Source organism: Ursus americanus, chromosome 12, assembly GCF_024610735.1.
Source record: "Ursus americanus isolate L20-20 chromosome 12, mUrsAme1.1.p, whole genome shotgun sequence".
Taxonomy (NCBI): Eukaryota; Metazoa; Chordata; class Mammalia; order Carnivora; family Ursidae; genus Ursus; species Ursus americanus.
In genome coordinates, this window is record NC_142138.1 from 9,041,930 (window position 1) to 9,057,274 (window position 15,345).

A 15,345-nucleotide genomic window follows, 5' to 3' on the forward strand; every position below is an offset into this window, starting at 1 on the left:
TCACCACTGTTTCTGCCTCCCAACCCAGGCGACTCTGCTCAGGTCGCCTGCCCATTTCTACCTCAAGCTGATAGCCAAACTGTGGGGACCAGGGGAGTACACTGAGTCCTGGGTTCCTTCCTCCCCTGCTGGGGGAGTTTCCTGCTGCTTTGTGCCTGGAAATTGCCAGGCCTGCTTTTTCTCTCATTTTCTCCCCAACCTGCAAGAACAAATCACTGGGCTCACCACACCTGATGGCCCTGAGAACCTCCATGGACTACTTTGACCTGTCCCATCCTCAGCTTAAGAAGGCCCTCAATAAATATGTTTCGTGAAACCTCCTCAGGATGCTCCAGAAAGCCCCATAGTGGCTTTATCTCCCATCCCACAGGGGCCTGGACCAAGTGTGACTTGGACTCAGGTCTTGACTCCTTTTCCTATAGGAAAAGTGTGTGGACAAGGGGGTGGTCACAGAAATGAGCATGTGAAAAGTGATGTCATTGTTGTAGAAACAGCTTAAGTTGGGAAGTCCGCTCTGCCTCTACCTCTCTGACCCCATCTTCCCATCTGTAAATCTGGAATAACATGCCAGCCTCCCAGGGATTCTGTGAGGCTTTACTCATTACTCAGGTGATGACTGGGCCCCTTCCCCCTTCTCAATCCCTTCCTCCAGGCCTTTCCCTGGCATGAAGCAATCCCCGACTAGCTCTCTCTACCAGCCCAGAAATAGCTAGTTGGACTCCAGAGCTCCCCCCCAACCAACCTAGCTGGGCTGGTGACTATACAGCGGGTTTTCTTAAAGTGAGTGAGTCCCACCCAGCAGGTTGCAGGCTTGGGCAGGTTAATAATTCACAACCAACAGGCCCATCAACAAAGGGCCCTTGCACAGGGCTGTGACAATCACAGTTCTGAAATATTCCTTGGCAGGGGCTCTTAGGGAAGACCTAGGCCTATTTGTTGGGCCAGCCTCCTCCCTCCTCAGGAACTCTGACCCCCACTAGCTGTGTAACCTTGGGCAAGTTACTGCCCCACTCTGGCCCTTAGGTTCCTCTTCTCCCCATGTAGAGGCGAAAGAAGGGTGGACTAGGAGCCCAAGGCCCTTCCTTGCTCTGATGTTCTTAGTTCTGGGATCTGAGCTCTTGTATCAAAGTCTGGTCTCCCAGAGCTGCTGAAAGTGGGTCTACGGAAGGAGCCCCAGTCAGGCACAAGGGACCAGGAACAGTTTTGATTGAAAAAAAGAGGCAGAACTCTAATGAGATGTTTCAGGCATTGAGTGGCATCTTGTCGGGGGTTAGAACTTGGACTACAGAGCCAGAAAGATCTGGCTGGACTCCTGGCCCCACCACATCCTAGCTGTGCAGCCCCAAGCAAATCACTCTATGAGCTTGAGGCAGGGCAGGGAGTGGTTCAGAGAGAAGGTTAGCACCCCAGCTCTGACACCCTGGATCGGTGACTTTAGTTCTGAGATGGGGATGATGACGGCACCAACCTCATTAGGCTGTCACAAGGATTAAATGAGGTAACGTACGTAAAGCACTTGGAACAGGGCCCTACCATTAGTCTTTGAGCTTTAGTTTCCTTACCTATAAAGCCGGGATAACAGGATTGTTGTGAACGTTAAATGAGCAAAGGGACCCAACAGAGCTTTGGAACCATGCAAGGCTATCCAGAGAAGAGGGACGTCTCCTAAGATAAACATGCAGACCTGACCTGGGCCACAAGGACATCCACTGGACACCCACCACATACCTTTATGGCAAACGGGCTACCTCCTACATTGCCATGGGGAGTAGAAAGCAGCACCATCTTTCAGAAGGGCAACTGGAATTTTGGACTGAAAACCTTAGAAAGGTGACCCAATAACACCTAGGCAACAAATGTGTCTGAAGAAATAGTCAGACCTAAAGATTTCTGGTACAAAGATTATGTATATATAGTGTTTCCTATAATAAGGACACAGCTGTTAATAACCTAAATGCCCATCAATAATTATTTCAGTGAATTATAGTGAATTTATAGGGTCAAATATTCTGCAGATATTTAAATTATGTTTATAGAGAATTTCTTTGCCTGGATTACTATATTGTTTCCCAAGTAGTTTCTCTGCTGCAACCTCTGTCCCCTTATTGTCTTCTCCAGACAGAACCAGACCCATTTGATCTGATCCTGTCACCTGTCTGTTCAAAACCCCATGTTCAACTGGCTCCCCATGTTGTTCAGTGTAAGAGCTAAAGTGTCCACTTGGCCTTGAGGTCCTGACTGACCTGCACCACCATCTCTCTCTCTGACGTCATCTCCCTTTACTCTCTCTCTCATAGTCAGCCACTCCAACCTCCTTGCTTTATTCCAAATATGTCGGGCACACTTCCACACTTCCACCTCAGGGCACACTTACTACTCCTTCTGCCTGGAATGCTCTTCCTGCAGGTATTCACATGATTACTCCTCCACCAAAGGGCTTCAGATCTCAGCTCAAATGTCACCTTCTCTGAGGCCTTCCCTGACTGTTCTGTTTAAAATGGAACCTTTGCTCTCATCCTCCTTATTTCTTCATCCTGCATTATTTTTTCCATAGCACGTGTTATCTTACCTCCTGAATATTTTGCTTATTCATTTATTTTCTGTCTCTACCTATTACATTCTACACTCCATAGAGGAGGGATTTTTTTTTTCCAGTTTTGTTCTCTAATATATTTGCAGTGCCCAGAACAGTACCTGACACCCAGCAGGTGCTCAGTAATTGTTGTGTTCCTGAGTTTTCTGGAAGGTGGGAAAATATTTAAAAAGCAGAATACAAAAGTAGTACCAAAAAGAAAACCCCAATGTGTATGCATTTGAGAAAGCACAAGGAGGCTCCACTTCCTTATCTATTAGAATTGGAGACCGCAATACCTCCCCAGTCAGAGCTGAGGTGGATGGAAGGCGATGACGCATGTCAAATCAGGGCTCAGCCAAGGGCAGATCTCACTCTTATCAGATCACTGAGGCAGCAGGGCGGCCGGGGGGTAGGGACATTGTAGAGGCCGGGGCCTAGGTCAGAGGGTGCAGGGGAGAGAAGCTGGGGCTGAAGGGAGCAGTGGCAAGCGAAGGAGAAGGGGGACGATTTGAGTACGGCGTTGTGCACTGAACCTGTGGGGAGGTCATCCCTCTTTGACTGGCCTGTCTGTGCTCAGGGATGGCACTTGGGTGTGCCCTTTAGTCACGACGGGGTAAAGGAAGTACCCACCCACCCATTTTCTTGGAAAGACAGCAGAGTTATCTTCAATCTGAGACTTAGATGCTCTATCTGGGGGAGGGTATTTCTTAGCTGGAGATGAATTCTTGCAGGGGGAGGGTCTTGCCAGGGCAGACTTTTCGAGGGGGTGAGAGGGACACCTGAGGCTGTGGGAGGGAACTAGCAGGGACAAACGTCATTCCATGGGGGAAAAAGAGACTCAAAAGGTATGAAGCATCTGGCTCAGGGTTACCTGGATAGGGCACCCCATGTCCCACTCACTGTCATAATTCCTAATATAACTGTCCTCCTGGGGTACATGGGAGAAATCCAGCCACTTAGTAGGAAGGATTTTTCCTAAATACAATAGATTTCTGAACTGCTGTTTTCATCTGAAAGAGCAAGGAAGGAAGATGTGGGAAGACGTACACTGGGCTCTCCCAGATGTGGAAGTTTTGCAGTTAGCCTCCTTCCAGGATGGCTGAGGGGCTTGGCAAAGGGCCACAGAATTCTAAAAAACTTCTGTTACTCATTCCCTGCTTCCTAAGGTGTTTTACAAAGTTGCAGACTGGTTTTAGGTCAAGCTGGAAAGGAATTAGGAGAAGGGTCTGTCCCACCCTTGGGATGGGGTGATAAAGGGAAGCACTTCAGGGACCGTTGCCCTGTAAGCTCCCCCACTCCCAGGCCGGTGTGGTGGTGGTAGTCAGGCTGAGAATGGGGCTGGGGCTGGCAGTCACAACTGCAGGAGAGAGCCACAAGGGACTAGTTCCCAGCTCCCAGGGTGTCAACAACTGGAAGACTCTTGGAGGGGTAGAGGGGGCTCCAAGCAAATCATATTTTGGGTACTTGGTGAAGCTATGATTTCATTTAAGCCCTGCTTATTGGCCACAGTTACCTTACAACATGGCGCCCACCCCCACAGCTTGTTTTTAGGGGTACTGCTTCTCCTTCCCTCCTCTCCAGCCCCACTGGCTGAATGGTAGCTGCCTCTTGTTTGACTCCACCTCTCAGGGCACAGTGACTGGTTGAAGGAAGGGTCCGTTGGAATATTTTTCTGAGCTTTTTCAAATGAGACTGGTGGAGAAGCCCCTTCCTCTTCTGACCTGGGGGACTAATGACAATATCAGTAACACTCCTTGGTTACACTGACTATGTGTTAGGCACTGTTCTCAGTGCTTTACACAAACTAATTCACATAATCCTCACAACAACCCTGTGGGGCAAGTCCTAAGATTACCTTCATTTTACAGATGAGGAGAGTGAAGAGAAATTAATATAACAGAGAAATTAAATAACCTATCCAAAGTCATACTGCCAGAAAGTCCCAGGGTCAGGATCCAAAATCCACCTGTGTGGCTCCAGGATACTTTTCACTGCTTTGTCTTATTGTCCCAGGACTTGAGCTTGGAAGCTGCTGGCAGCCATGCCTTGCACGGAATGGAGAAGAAGTAGGTGAGCATTAGGAGAGAAAGGAGCTGACCACAGAGAGAAATGGAATTGAGCAGCAGGAATTTTCAGGGGAAGGACAAGATTTGAAGATAAATCAGGAACTGGCATGCTGGCAGAGCTAACACTGCGACCTACATAATCTATTTCCAACTGACCTCAAGACAGGACCAAAAATGTCCCAAGTCGGAATCTCTCTGTAACTGATAAAGAGGGACGAAGGTTACCTGCAGGTTTCCCACGGCGTCCTCCTGAGAGATTGAGGATTTGAGGGCTGCAATGTGCCTCCCACGCCAGGACCCTCTCATACCCCACGCAGCTGCTCTGGACAGCAGAAGGTAGGTCAGCACCCTGGGATCAGAAACCTCAATATCGTAGAACCCGGCAATTTTAAATCCTGACCCTCATAATTCACAAATGCCTTAATTCACAGAATCTGAGAATCACAGAGGTGAACACTCAGCACTGGCCCCAAGTCCAGATCCTGTCCCAAGGAAGGGACCCGAAAACCACTCCAGGATTCCGGTCACCAAATTTGAAGCTGCCTACCTGGTGGCATCTGAGAGCTCCCGGAGCTCAGGTTCAAAGGGAGGGCAGGAATTCTGTTGACAGCAGCCCTAGGACCCCAGCTTCTTTGGCTGGGCCCCTCCATTCTCAGAGAGCCCCTCCCCCCACAGCAGCTCTGCCACTTACTCTCCCAAAAGCCATGTGCCCAGCTACACGTTCCCCTTTGCTCCTGGTGCTGCTTCCTACCGGAGCAGCCATGAGTGGGGGCTACCGGTATGGCTAGGAAGGGACCCTGTTTTTAGCACCAGTAGGTGACAGTCCCCATTGTAAGATTGTGGGCATCATTTCTCTCTCCTAACACCTCCTGGCTATCCATCCTGGTGCCCGGAATCCCACCCTTGGCTCCCAAACCTTTCAGAATCCCCTCTGTTCAATGGGAATACCTCAGTTACCTCATACCACTGCCAAGAAGGAAGTGAACTCACATTTACTGAACACCAAATATGCCCCAGTGGCTGTCTGTGAGGTCCTTTCCAATGTGACTTCACTAGGTCTTCCCACCACTCAGTGAACAGCTATTATTTTATAGCTGAGTAAAGTTAAGTTCACACAGACCAAGTAATTAAATCAAGGTCATAGAGCCAGTAAGTAAGTGGCAGAACAGGAGCTGGGCAAGCTCTTCACCCTCTGGCCAGGCTGTGGGAGACCAGGCAGTGCGGTGGGTGAGGGGTGAGGGTGGAGAAGTCACAGGTCCTGAGCTGGGTTTGTGCCTCTGATATGAGACTTTGTGGGGACAACTGGGAGTATTATCTGGGTATTTGTGCCCAGCAAGTTCCACCTGAAGCATAAAGGCACATGTGTTCAGGCCCTCCCATATACTCCCTCATGCCAGCCTCCCCTCTGGTCTCCCGACCTTCTTCCACACTGTGACATCAGCAACATACACACATTTGCAACTAGAAGTTTCCTCGTGCCTACAGGACAGAGCACAACCAGGTTCTCATAGGCAGGGCAGGCCTCAGGCAAGAAATTCATCTGGACATAGCCATTCTTTTCTACCCCAACCAGGGGTTCTCACTTCCTCGGAAATTATCCCTTCATGTCCTCATCAAGACCGAAGCACACTCTCAGCCCCTGTCCCCTCTGCATGCGTAGTGGGGAGACAAAAAAGGGTGACCCTGATTCAGCGTTGAAATTGTCTGTCCCTCAGCAAAATCCTTTTTTCCTGAGGTAGCAGGGTCATCTTTAAATATGTAAATCCTCTCCCTGATGCCCTCTAGTGGCTTCCCAACACACAATGAAATCTAAACTCGCCCTGTTCCGCAGCAGCCTGCCTCCTGGATCCAGTCTCACAGTGATTCACGTCAAGGACCCCCTTTCTGCCCCTCGGACACAAATCACACTTTGACTTCTGGGAATGGTCTATTTTATTCTCCATCACATGGCCCTTTTTAAAGCTTTACACAGCATTGTTTATTTACCTATTGGTGTAGTCTGTCTTTTCCACCAGAACATGGTCTCCTGAGAGCAGGGAGATGTGTCTTGGAAATAACACCATATCCGAAACACCTAATACAATGCCTGGAACACGGTATGTGCTCAACAATGTTTGTTAAAAGACTGAATGAGACCATGAGAAGGAAGCAAAGATGCTGAAAGCCCCTGAGTCTGACTCAAGGGTGGGGTTTAGAAAGGCTCTCTAAAAGAGGTCACCTGAAGTTGAGTCTTACCGATGTGAATGTCAGGAGCAGAGGACAGCATTCCAGACAGAGGCAACCCTGAGCAGCCTGGCACAGTTGTGAGAGCACTATAAAGCCAATGGTGTTGCTGGATCAGAGTGAGCGCTGGGGAGTTAGGGGAAACGGGCGAGGCAGGTCACAACCTCTCTACTCAAGCAACAACCTTGAACTTTAACCTCTAGGTGATAGAGAGCCATGGAAGTTTTAAAAGAAAAATGACATGATCTGGCTCATGCTTTAGATAAGATCAGTCTGAAGGATGCATGGAAGAAGACTGGAGGAACTGGGAAAGTTAGGGCTATTGTAATAGTCCAAAGGGGAATGAATGGCTTTGAGAGACACCAGAGAGAGAAAATCAGCAGGACTCCTCTGAGACTGGGGTGGAGATAAGGGAGGGAGGCGAAAGGGATGACTCCCAGATTCTGGGCTTGAGCAACAGGGTGGATGACGATGCCATTCACTGAGATGGGAACACAGGAAGAGGAACAGGTTTAGGGGTGAAGATGTGAAGTGTGATTTGGGACTTGCAGAGTCCGAGGTGCTTGCAGGAAAGTCAGATGGAAGTGCGGGGAGGGCAGTTGGATTGCTCTTCTCCAGGGAGTAAGGTGGGGGAACTTTAAGTATGTAAAGGAAAGGAATTGTGTGTCTAAGCTCAGAAGAGAGGTCAGGACTGTCCCCTGTCCTCTTTCTCAAGGGCACACATCTGGAGACACCAACTCATCCGGGAGGTGGGGACAGCTGGGGAGGTGGAGGCCACACACGGGAGACAATGACATCCCTCATGGGTTGACCTTGGAGGAACTGTGGGGCACATAATTCCACCATGGACCAGCACTGACACCCAAGATTTCCCCCAGAGTGCTGCCCCCAGATGTGGACAACCCAGGGTCGAGGCGGGGGCGGGGCGCGGGGCGGATGGTGTGCCTGCTCTCACCTGTCCCGGCACATAGGGTGCCCACGGCCTCGCTCACGCAGCGCTCTGGAGGACCAGGTGCGTGAGCAGCACCCCTGAGGGCCGGCTCGGCTGCCTGAACCCGACCCCCAGCCCGCCCGAGGGCCAGCTCACCTGAGAACCCTCGCAGGTAGCGCGCAGATGACGGCACCGGAAGCGGGGCTCGGGCGGGACCGGGGAGGGGGGTCCGCGTCCCTCGTCCCAGGCCCAGCCTCGCCGGGGCCCGCAACACCCGAGCAGCGGGCACGTGGGGGTGTGAGAAGCGCTGGCGCTGGACTGCCCCTCCCCGGCCCTGCGGCCGTTACCCCGCGCCCGGCAGCCCGCGCACTGCGTCCCCAGCTGTACCCCCACAGCTGTCCCTCCCGTCGGCTGCCGGCAGCCGCCCCTCTGTCCCACGCGCGCCTCCCGCCGCGTCCCGGTTCCCGCCCTGTACCTGCGGTCGCTCTTCCCGGAGGCCGTCCCCTTCCAAGCCGTCAGAAACGCCATGGACGCGGGCCGGGCTCGGAGGGGGCGCGGGCGGCCCCTCGTGGCGGCGTGGGCTGTAGCGGCGGCTCCCGCGGCAGCACCTGGACCCGGCGGGCGGACGGGCGGGGCGGGACCGGCGGCTCCTCCCCGCCGCCGCCGGGCGCCTCCCTGCCTGCCAGGGACATCGGGGTCCCCGGAGCGGACCTGGGGTCCCAGGGCAAGCCCATTCCCTTCCAGAGCCGTCGAGACCCATCATTAGTCACAAGGAGAAGCTGAGGCCCAGGACGTCCAGGGATTTGTCCCAAGACCACACAGAAGGCCAGTGGCAGCACCAGGACCTACCCCAGGCCTCTCCAGTCCCAGTCTAAAGCCGGTTCTGTGAACCGAGGGGCGATGGTGTCACCAATGCCTTTCTCTTCTGCTTAAGTACCGAACCCTGCCTTGCCAGGGTGGCACAGAGATGGAGTCAAGGGCTTGGGCCTGCAGGAGCGGCTGGGGGGCAGGTGGGGCAGCAGGGAGGTAGGAAGGTGCTCTCTGGCCGGGGAGAAGCTGCGGACAGTCAAGGCACTGGGACAGGAGGCTTCCATAGGAGGCTCAACTAAGGACTAGGAGCGGGGAGTGCCTTGAGGAGGATCACTCCAGGTCGAGTGTGAAGGATGGACTCAGGGGTCCCTGGAGACTTTTCTCAGTGAGAGGATGAGGGTTGAAAACAGCCGGGGCAGGGTGGCTAAGGGACTATTTCTCTCTCCTGTGGGCTGGGCCTGTATTGTAGGCACTTGTGCAACACGAATCGTGTGTCAACTAAATGGTGACTGATTCTGACAAGTCTGAGCTATTCCCTAAGATGCCAAGCCCTAAGCCAGGTGTTTGACACAAATTCTCATTTAATTTCATCCTGTTAAGTATTTACTCTCATTTTATAGGTGATGAAACTAGGGCTCCGGGGGGGAGAACTGACTTTTCTGAGACTGAGCTGTGGAGCGAGGTCTTCCACCCAGGTCTGTCTGCCCCCACCTGCTGCTGCTTCCTAATCCCGCCTGAGGTCTGCAGGTGGGCTGGGCGTGGAGTGCGAGGCCTGGGGGCAGAAGCCTCAAGGATTATCTGGGCAGTTTCTCTCGATTATCCCTGGTAGGCAGCAGAGAAAATGCGACCTTTCCCCCTTTCTCTGAGAACTCATGTCTCGGTCTTGGCAGATCAACAAGGGCCTTAGAATGCTGCCTATCTGACCACAACGCTAGAGCCTCCAGATCTGGAAATTCCAGTTACATGCAGCTAGGGGCCCAAATCCCTCAGCCCACAGAGCCTCATCCAGCTTGGCAGCATTGGGCATTGCAGATGGCCAACTTCCTCCTGGGCTCACAGGCATGAATACCACAGGGCCTCCGAAGCCTGGCCTCCTGTAGGCCCAGAGCCCAGTCAAATCCCACTTGGAATTCAAGTCCCACCCAGCCTCTGAGCCCACAGCTAATACTGCGTCCTCCAAGAAGCCCTCCTATATCTCCCTAGCGGAGGAATCTCTCCTTTTTGGAGATTACATTTTGTGTCTGTCTTTTTTACAGCATTTAGCACTACATACTTTTTAATCCTTAGTTATCAATGACCAGTATCATCTTCACATTTCTATCTGAAAATACAGAGAATGTCTCACATCTGTGTCTTCATGGAGCCTGGCACCACTGCTACACTAGTAGGTGCTCAGAGCAGAGTAAATGAAGAAGGAACTATTTATAAAGTTTCCACTTTTGGCAGACACTTTACATACTTACCTTTACATACACTACCTCTAACTGGGACAAACAACTCTTGTGAGAATACTGAGTCTGAAGTTAAGAAATGTTCCTAAGATCAAGTCAGGAGGTGGGATTCACTCCCAGGTTTCTTAAACTTCAAGTCTTGTTTCCTGTTCTTCCTCTTCACCTTTTCCTTCATCGTCTTCATCGTCATCACCATCGTTTGTCTAGGGCTATGTTAGGCATTATTCTAAGCCTTTCAGATATACCAGCTCATTTCATCCTCAGAACAATCTTATTAGGTATTTCCTTTTACAATTTCGATTTTTATAGTTGAGAAAATGAGGCAGAGGATTAAGTAATTTACTCAAGATCACAAAGGCCAATTAAGTGGCAGAGTGAAGACTGAACCCAAGCAGTCACCCTCACGTCTGTATCTTAACCCCAGTCTGCCTGCCAGACAAGCTCTTAGAATCCACACGGCATTTATGAATCACTTTCCCAAAGCAGCATGGAAAAAATGTAAACAGAGTAGTATAGTAGAATGAACTCCCATGTCCCGATAATCACCTTCAGTAATTGCCAATTCATATCCAATCTAAGTTTATCTATATTCCTGCCCACTTTCCTCTCCTGTTATTTTGAGGCAAATCTTATACTTCATTTGTAAATTTTTCAGCATGTTAAAGGTCAGCATTTAAAAAATCATGAGATTTTCCCAGGCAGCGATGGCTGCAGAGAGAGGAGCTTCAGAGACAGGAGTCATCCAGACACCACGGGCAAGGGAGGAGTCTTGTTCAACCAATTGTGTCTGTTCTAAGCCCTGTGGCAACTTTTGCTGGAAACTCATGTTCTGGTCTCTACATCAGTCCTGTCAGTAATGGAAGCTCTGTCTCTGTTTTACTGATGAAAGTCAGGTTTCTAAACTTGAAGACCTGGGCCAGGTTGAATTCACTAAGTAATAAATGCTGCTTCCATGAGGCCTCCTGGGAGGCTGTCTGCCAGCCTTTCCAGTTGAACAGAACCCTGACATCAAGTGGTGAGGCCTTGTGAGAGCTATGCTTTTAAAATTTTTTGAGTCACCATCTATGTTTTTTACTAATGCTAGAAGTAGAGTACTGTGTCCTGGGGGCACCTCTTTGGGGAAGACTTCCCCAATCCTCTGGGCTAGAACTATTCTCTCCTTCCTCTGGGTATCCCAACATTCCTATCTTAATCCTCAGCATGCAATGTTGTAGCATTAGTTGAGAGTAGATGTTTATCCCTCCTACTGTATCATCACTGATGGCAAGGCCCTCCTATGAGTCTTCTCTGTCCCTAGCCTAGCACAGTACCTAGAACAAAATACACCTTAGCAAAAGGTGAATGGAACGACAATGATTTTCTCACTGTACCATTTCCAACACTCAGACTTACGGGGATTTCAGCCAGTAAGAGGTACCCTATAGATCTATGCATCAAAACTATCTTAAAGTAAATTTTTTCGGTACAGAGGAGTGATTGAGCATGGATTCTGGAGACAGACTCCTGGGTACTGATTCCTACCTTGTGTACTTTTTAGTTCTGGATCTTGGGCAAGTTATTTAACCTTTTCGCACCTCATCTTTAAACTGGAAATAACAGCACCTAACTTAAAGGACTATTATGGAGAGTAAAATAAATCATTATATGTAAGTGCTTCACATAGTACTGGCACAAAGTGTTATTGCTTCCAATTACTATTTTTAAGTGACTCTATCCACAAGAAAGATTGGAAGTGCTTTATATTATGAAACAGAATCCACAGGTCAAGTGTAGAATGACAAGGTGCAACCGCATGGCAAACTAAATGAGTAGATTTAATAAAACAGAACAGGCTCTGTGAGGGTCATAGACCTGGAGCCTCCACTACTGTGGAGTTTACAGTGTAGTAGTAAGAGAGAGAAAATAAATATGTAGTCAAAACATATTTTGAAAAAAAAAAAAACAAACTTGCAGAAGAGACTTGGAAGTTAGCCTCTACTCCAGCGGTTCTCAGAGTTAGGTTCCCCTGGGCCAGCACTTTAACATCATCTGGGAACTTGTCAGAATTTCAGATTCTTGGGCCCCACTCTAGACCTGCTGAAATCAGAAACTCTGGGGATGGGGTCACAATCTGTATTTTAACAAGCCCTCCAGGTGATCCTGATGCTTGCCAAAGTTTGTGAACCACGCTAATTCTCCTCAATTGGTCCCCATCTCTCAGACCTCAGCCACATTTTTAGCTCCTTACCATCTCACCTGAATGACTCCAGCAGCGTTCACCTGCTCTTCCTGCTTTGCCTGGTTTCCCTCTAAAGCAATCCTCTAAATCACCACCATTAAGATCTTCAAGATCTTTCTTACACACAAACACAAATACTTCACTCTTTTGCCAACAGACCTAAACTCTAGTCACAGAGAATTACTTCAATACTTGCTGCCAGCTGGTACACTATACCATGTCCTACCCCCCCTTTGTCTTTTATACATAGCCATGGCCTCTGCCCAGAATGCCCTGTCCCTTCATCTGTGCAGCAAACTCTTCAGAAACTACTCTTTGCCTACCCTTTTATGTATTTTCCAGAGCTTTGCTAGCACTGATAAATTATTTTTCATTTTTGCAAACTCTGTGATTTAAAAACTTGTATTTCTTTAAGAAAAGCAATGGTGGCCATCTCCCCTATGTACTTATTTATCACTTAAGGTAATACTAAGAATGGTTGAATGCTTTCATATGTCAGAAATTCTAAATCCTTTTAAGGATTACATAGGAGAATGAATTAGAAAATGTTTTATAAGACGCCATGTGCTACTTCATTAATCAAGAGCAGAGATCACATGGACTATTCTATTTATGATACTTCTCTGGCTTCACACCTTTAACAGAAATAGCAAGTAGTGGTTAAAACTCTGGAGTCAGCTCCCTGAATTCAAAAGTGGCCAGCTCTGCCACTTACTAGCTGCATAATTATGGCTTAGTTAGGGCACCTCTTCTGTAAAATGGAGATGATGATGATTATTGTTATTATACACACACACACACACACACACACACACACAATTAGAGTTACTGCTGTTGTGAGGATTAAATGAATTAATGTATGTAAAGCACTATGGATTCTACCTGGAGCCTAACATGTCATTTGTTGTGATTATAATGTCCTATTCCTAGCATTTCCTAGGAGCAAACTTTTTTACACAAAATGAGACAAAGCATGGTAAAATGGAAAGCGTATCATGTTTTAATATCAGAGAGACCAGAGTTCAATTCCTGGCGCATCTCACTTACTAGCCATATGATCCGAAGCACATTATTTTAATTTCTTGAGCCTCAGTTTACCTATCTCAAAATAGAGGCTAATAATAGTACTACTTAGGGCTGTTGTAAAGATTAAACCAGAAAACACACATAAAGTGCTTAATGTAATGCTTCACACACAACATGTATCCAATAACCAATAGCTTTTTTCTTTTCTTTTTTCTTTTTTTGGAGATATCATTAGTTTATTATAAAAGAGAAATAGAAATTATTTACATGGTGAAAGATTTCAGAATTCAGTGGAATGGGCAAACTTCCTTCACATGAAAATCATTTCAATAATGACTTATTTCAGTCTACATACTTTCTGAGAATGTCACCATCCCTAAATAAGATATAATCCTTGTCATCTAGAATTGCTCTGGTGCCTCCATATTCTGGGAGAAGAACTTCATCTCCAACTTTCACACTAACTGGTTGAATCTCTCCACCTTGCCTTTACACCCTGAACCAACAGCTACTACTGTTGCTTGCAATACTTTTCCTTGAGATTTTTCTGGAAGCATGATGCCTCCTCCTTTGGTTACAGTTTTGGCTGCACTCCTTTCAGCTAAAACTTGATCAAAGAGGGAAAGAAACTTTCTAAATGCCTGTCCTGCCATACTCTGCTCTTGGGCTGCTGCCACAGGAAACCAATAGCTTTTTTCACTACTAATAATAACAGGGTGGACTTTGCTTAATTAAAATATATAATATTAAAAAGTTGCCAAAGTCAAATCCTTCAGAATGATCCTATGAGTTAAGTATTATGATATTCATTAGATGATGAAAATGAGGCTCAGGGAGGTTAAATAAGTTTCTCAAAGTCATCTTTCTCAAAAATGGTAGACTAGGGATTCTATCCCAGGACCGTAAAGAATTTTTTATACCGTGGTGCCCTCCTAGGACCCATGTCACAAATCCTCACTCAACAAATATATACAAACCATCTATGTTTCAGGTACGGTCTCTGTGCACATACATTTTCCATCTTTCTTTCACAGAAACAGGACATGATAACTAAAAATAATAGTTAACATTTATTGAGTGTTTATTCTATACCAGGCACTGCCTCAAGCACTTTACACATATTAACCTGTGCTGATTATATACCTACCCCTCCTTGGACACAGCATGGACGTAACAGAGAACTGCAGAACTCCATTTCAAATAGAATGTATGGATAGTATGCTTTATTATTACTTAAAGTTTATTGTTCTCATAATTACAGGCTACAATTTAGAAGTTTGAAACATCAGAGAAAATTCTATAAAGAGAGCCCAACTGAGCTTGAATGAGTATGGAGAAGATGGCAAGTAGTGCCGCTGAGCTCTCAGGAATACTTGTCTGTCCTTTGAAAGCACAGGCTTTGCAGCCAGAGTCAACGACGTAAAATGTAATCACAAATGTCTCTAAAACATTCATCCTACACAAGTGAGCGTGGAGAGCGAGCTATGGATATTTATATAATATATACATACTTTAATATTATATTGGTCCACTGAGTATACATATTTTAACAAAAGATAAGAATCTGTGTAATCCAGTTAAACATACATAAGATTAGGGTACACTTATTACATTGAAGGTTGGTGTTTATAAATTACAGATATTTAATATTTTCCAGAGTGGTTTTTTAATTAAAAAAAATACCTTAAAAGCATTTCAAACATCTTTTTATTTTCCCAGTGCAAAAGAAGGTTATTCAAGTCAACTTACCTTTATCCTGAAGTATAAGGGGAAGGGAAAAAAAAAAACCCAAAACGACTACCTATCACAGCTCCCAACACTACCTTCTCAATCAACTTTAGCAGTATATCCGTAGGCCACTGGATTAGTTTATCAAAATCAAAGCCTGATGATTATGATTCAGCCCTTGCTTCATATGTATGACTTTTATGCCGAAATGTTTCCATTTATAAAAGTAGAAAAAAGTTAGCTGTGCAAGAACGTGGTGTAAGTTTGCTTTAAACTGCAGCAGTCCAATTGTGTGTGGAGAGAAAAAAAGCACCATT

At 47.3% G+C, this 15,345-nt stretch overlaps 1 protein-coding gene and 1 pseudogene across 2 annotated transcripts in view; both read right to left on the minus strand.

Moving 5' to 3' along the window:
- TTC39A (tetratricopeptide repeat domain 39A) overlaps positions 1–8,380 on the minus strand; it is a 56,126-nt gene extending 47,746 nt beyond the window's left edge. For both annotated transcript variants that reach the window (XM_087865867.1, XM_045799571.2), the window contains exon 1: positions 8,271–8,380. In XM_087865867.1, the coding sequence (XP_087721993.1) occupies positions 8,271–8,323 (53 nt within the window). In that variant the 5' untranslated portion in view covers positions 8,324–8,380. The remainder of the gene's footprint in view (positions 1–8,270) is intronic.
- A 4,792-nt stretch (positions 8,381–13,172) lies between these two features.
- On the minus strand, positions 13,173–15,203 carry LOC148109137 (10 kDa heat shock protein, mitochondrial pseudogene; annotated as a pseudogene).
- Positions 15,204–15,345: the final 142 nt, after the last annotated feature.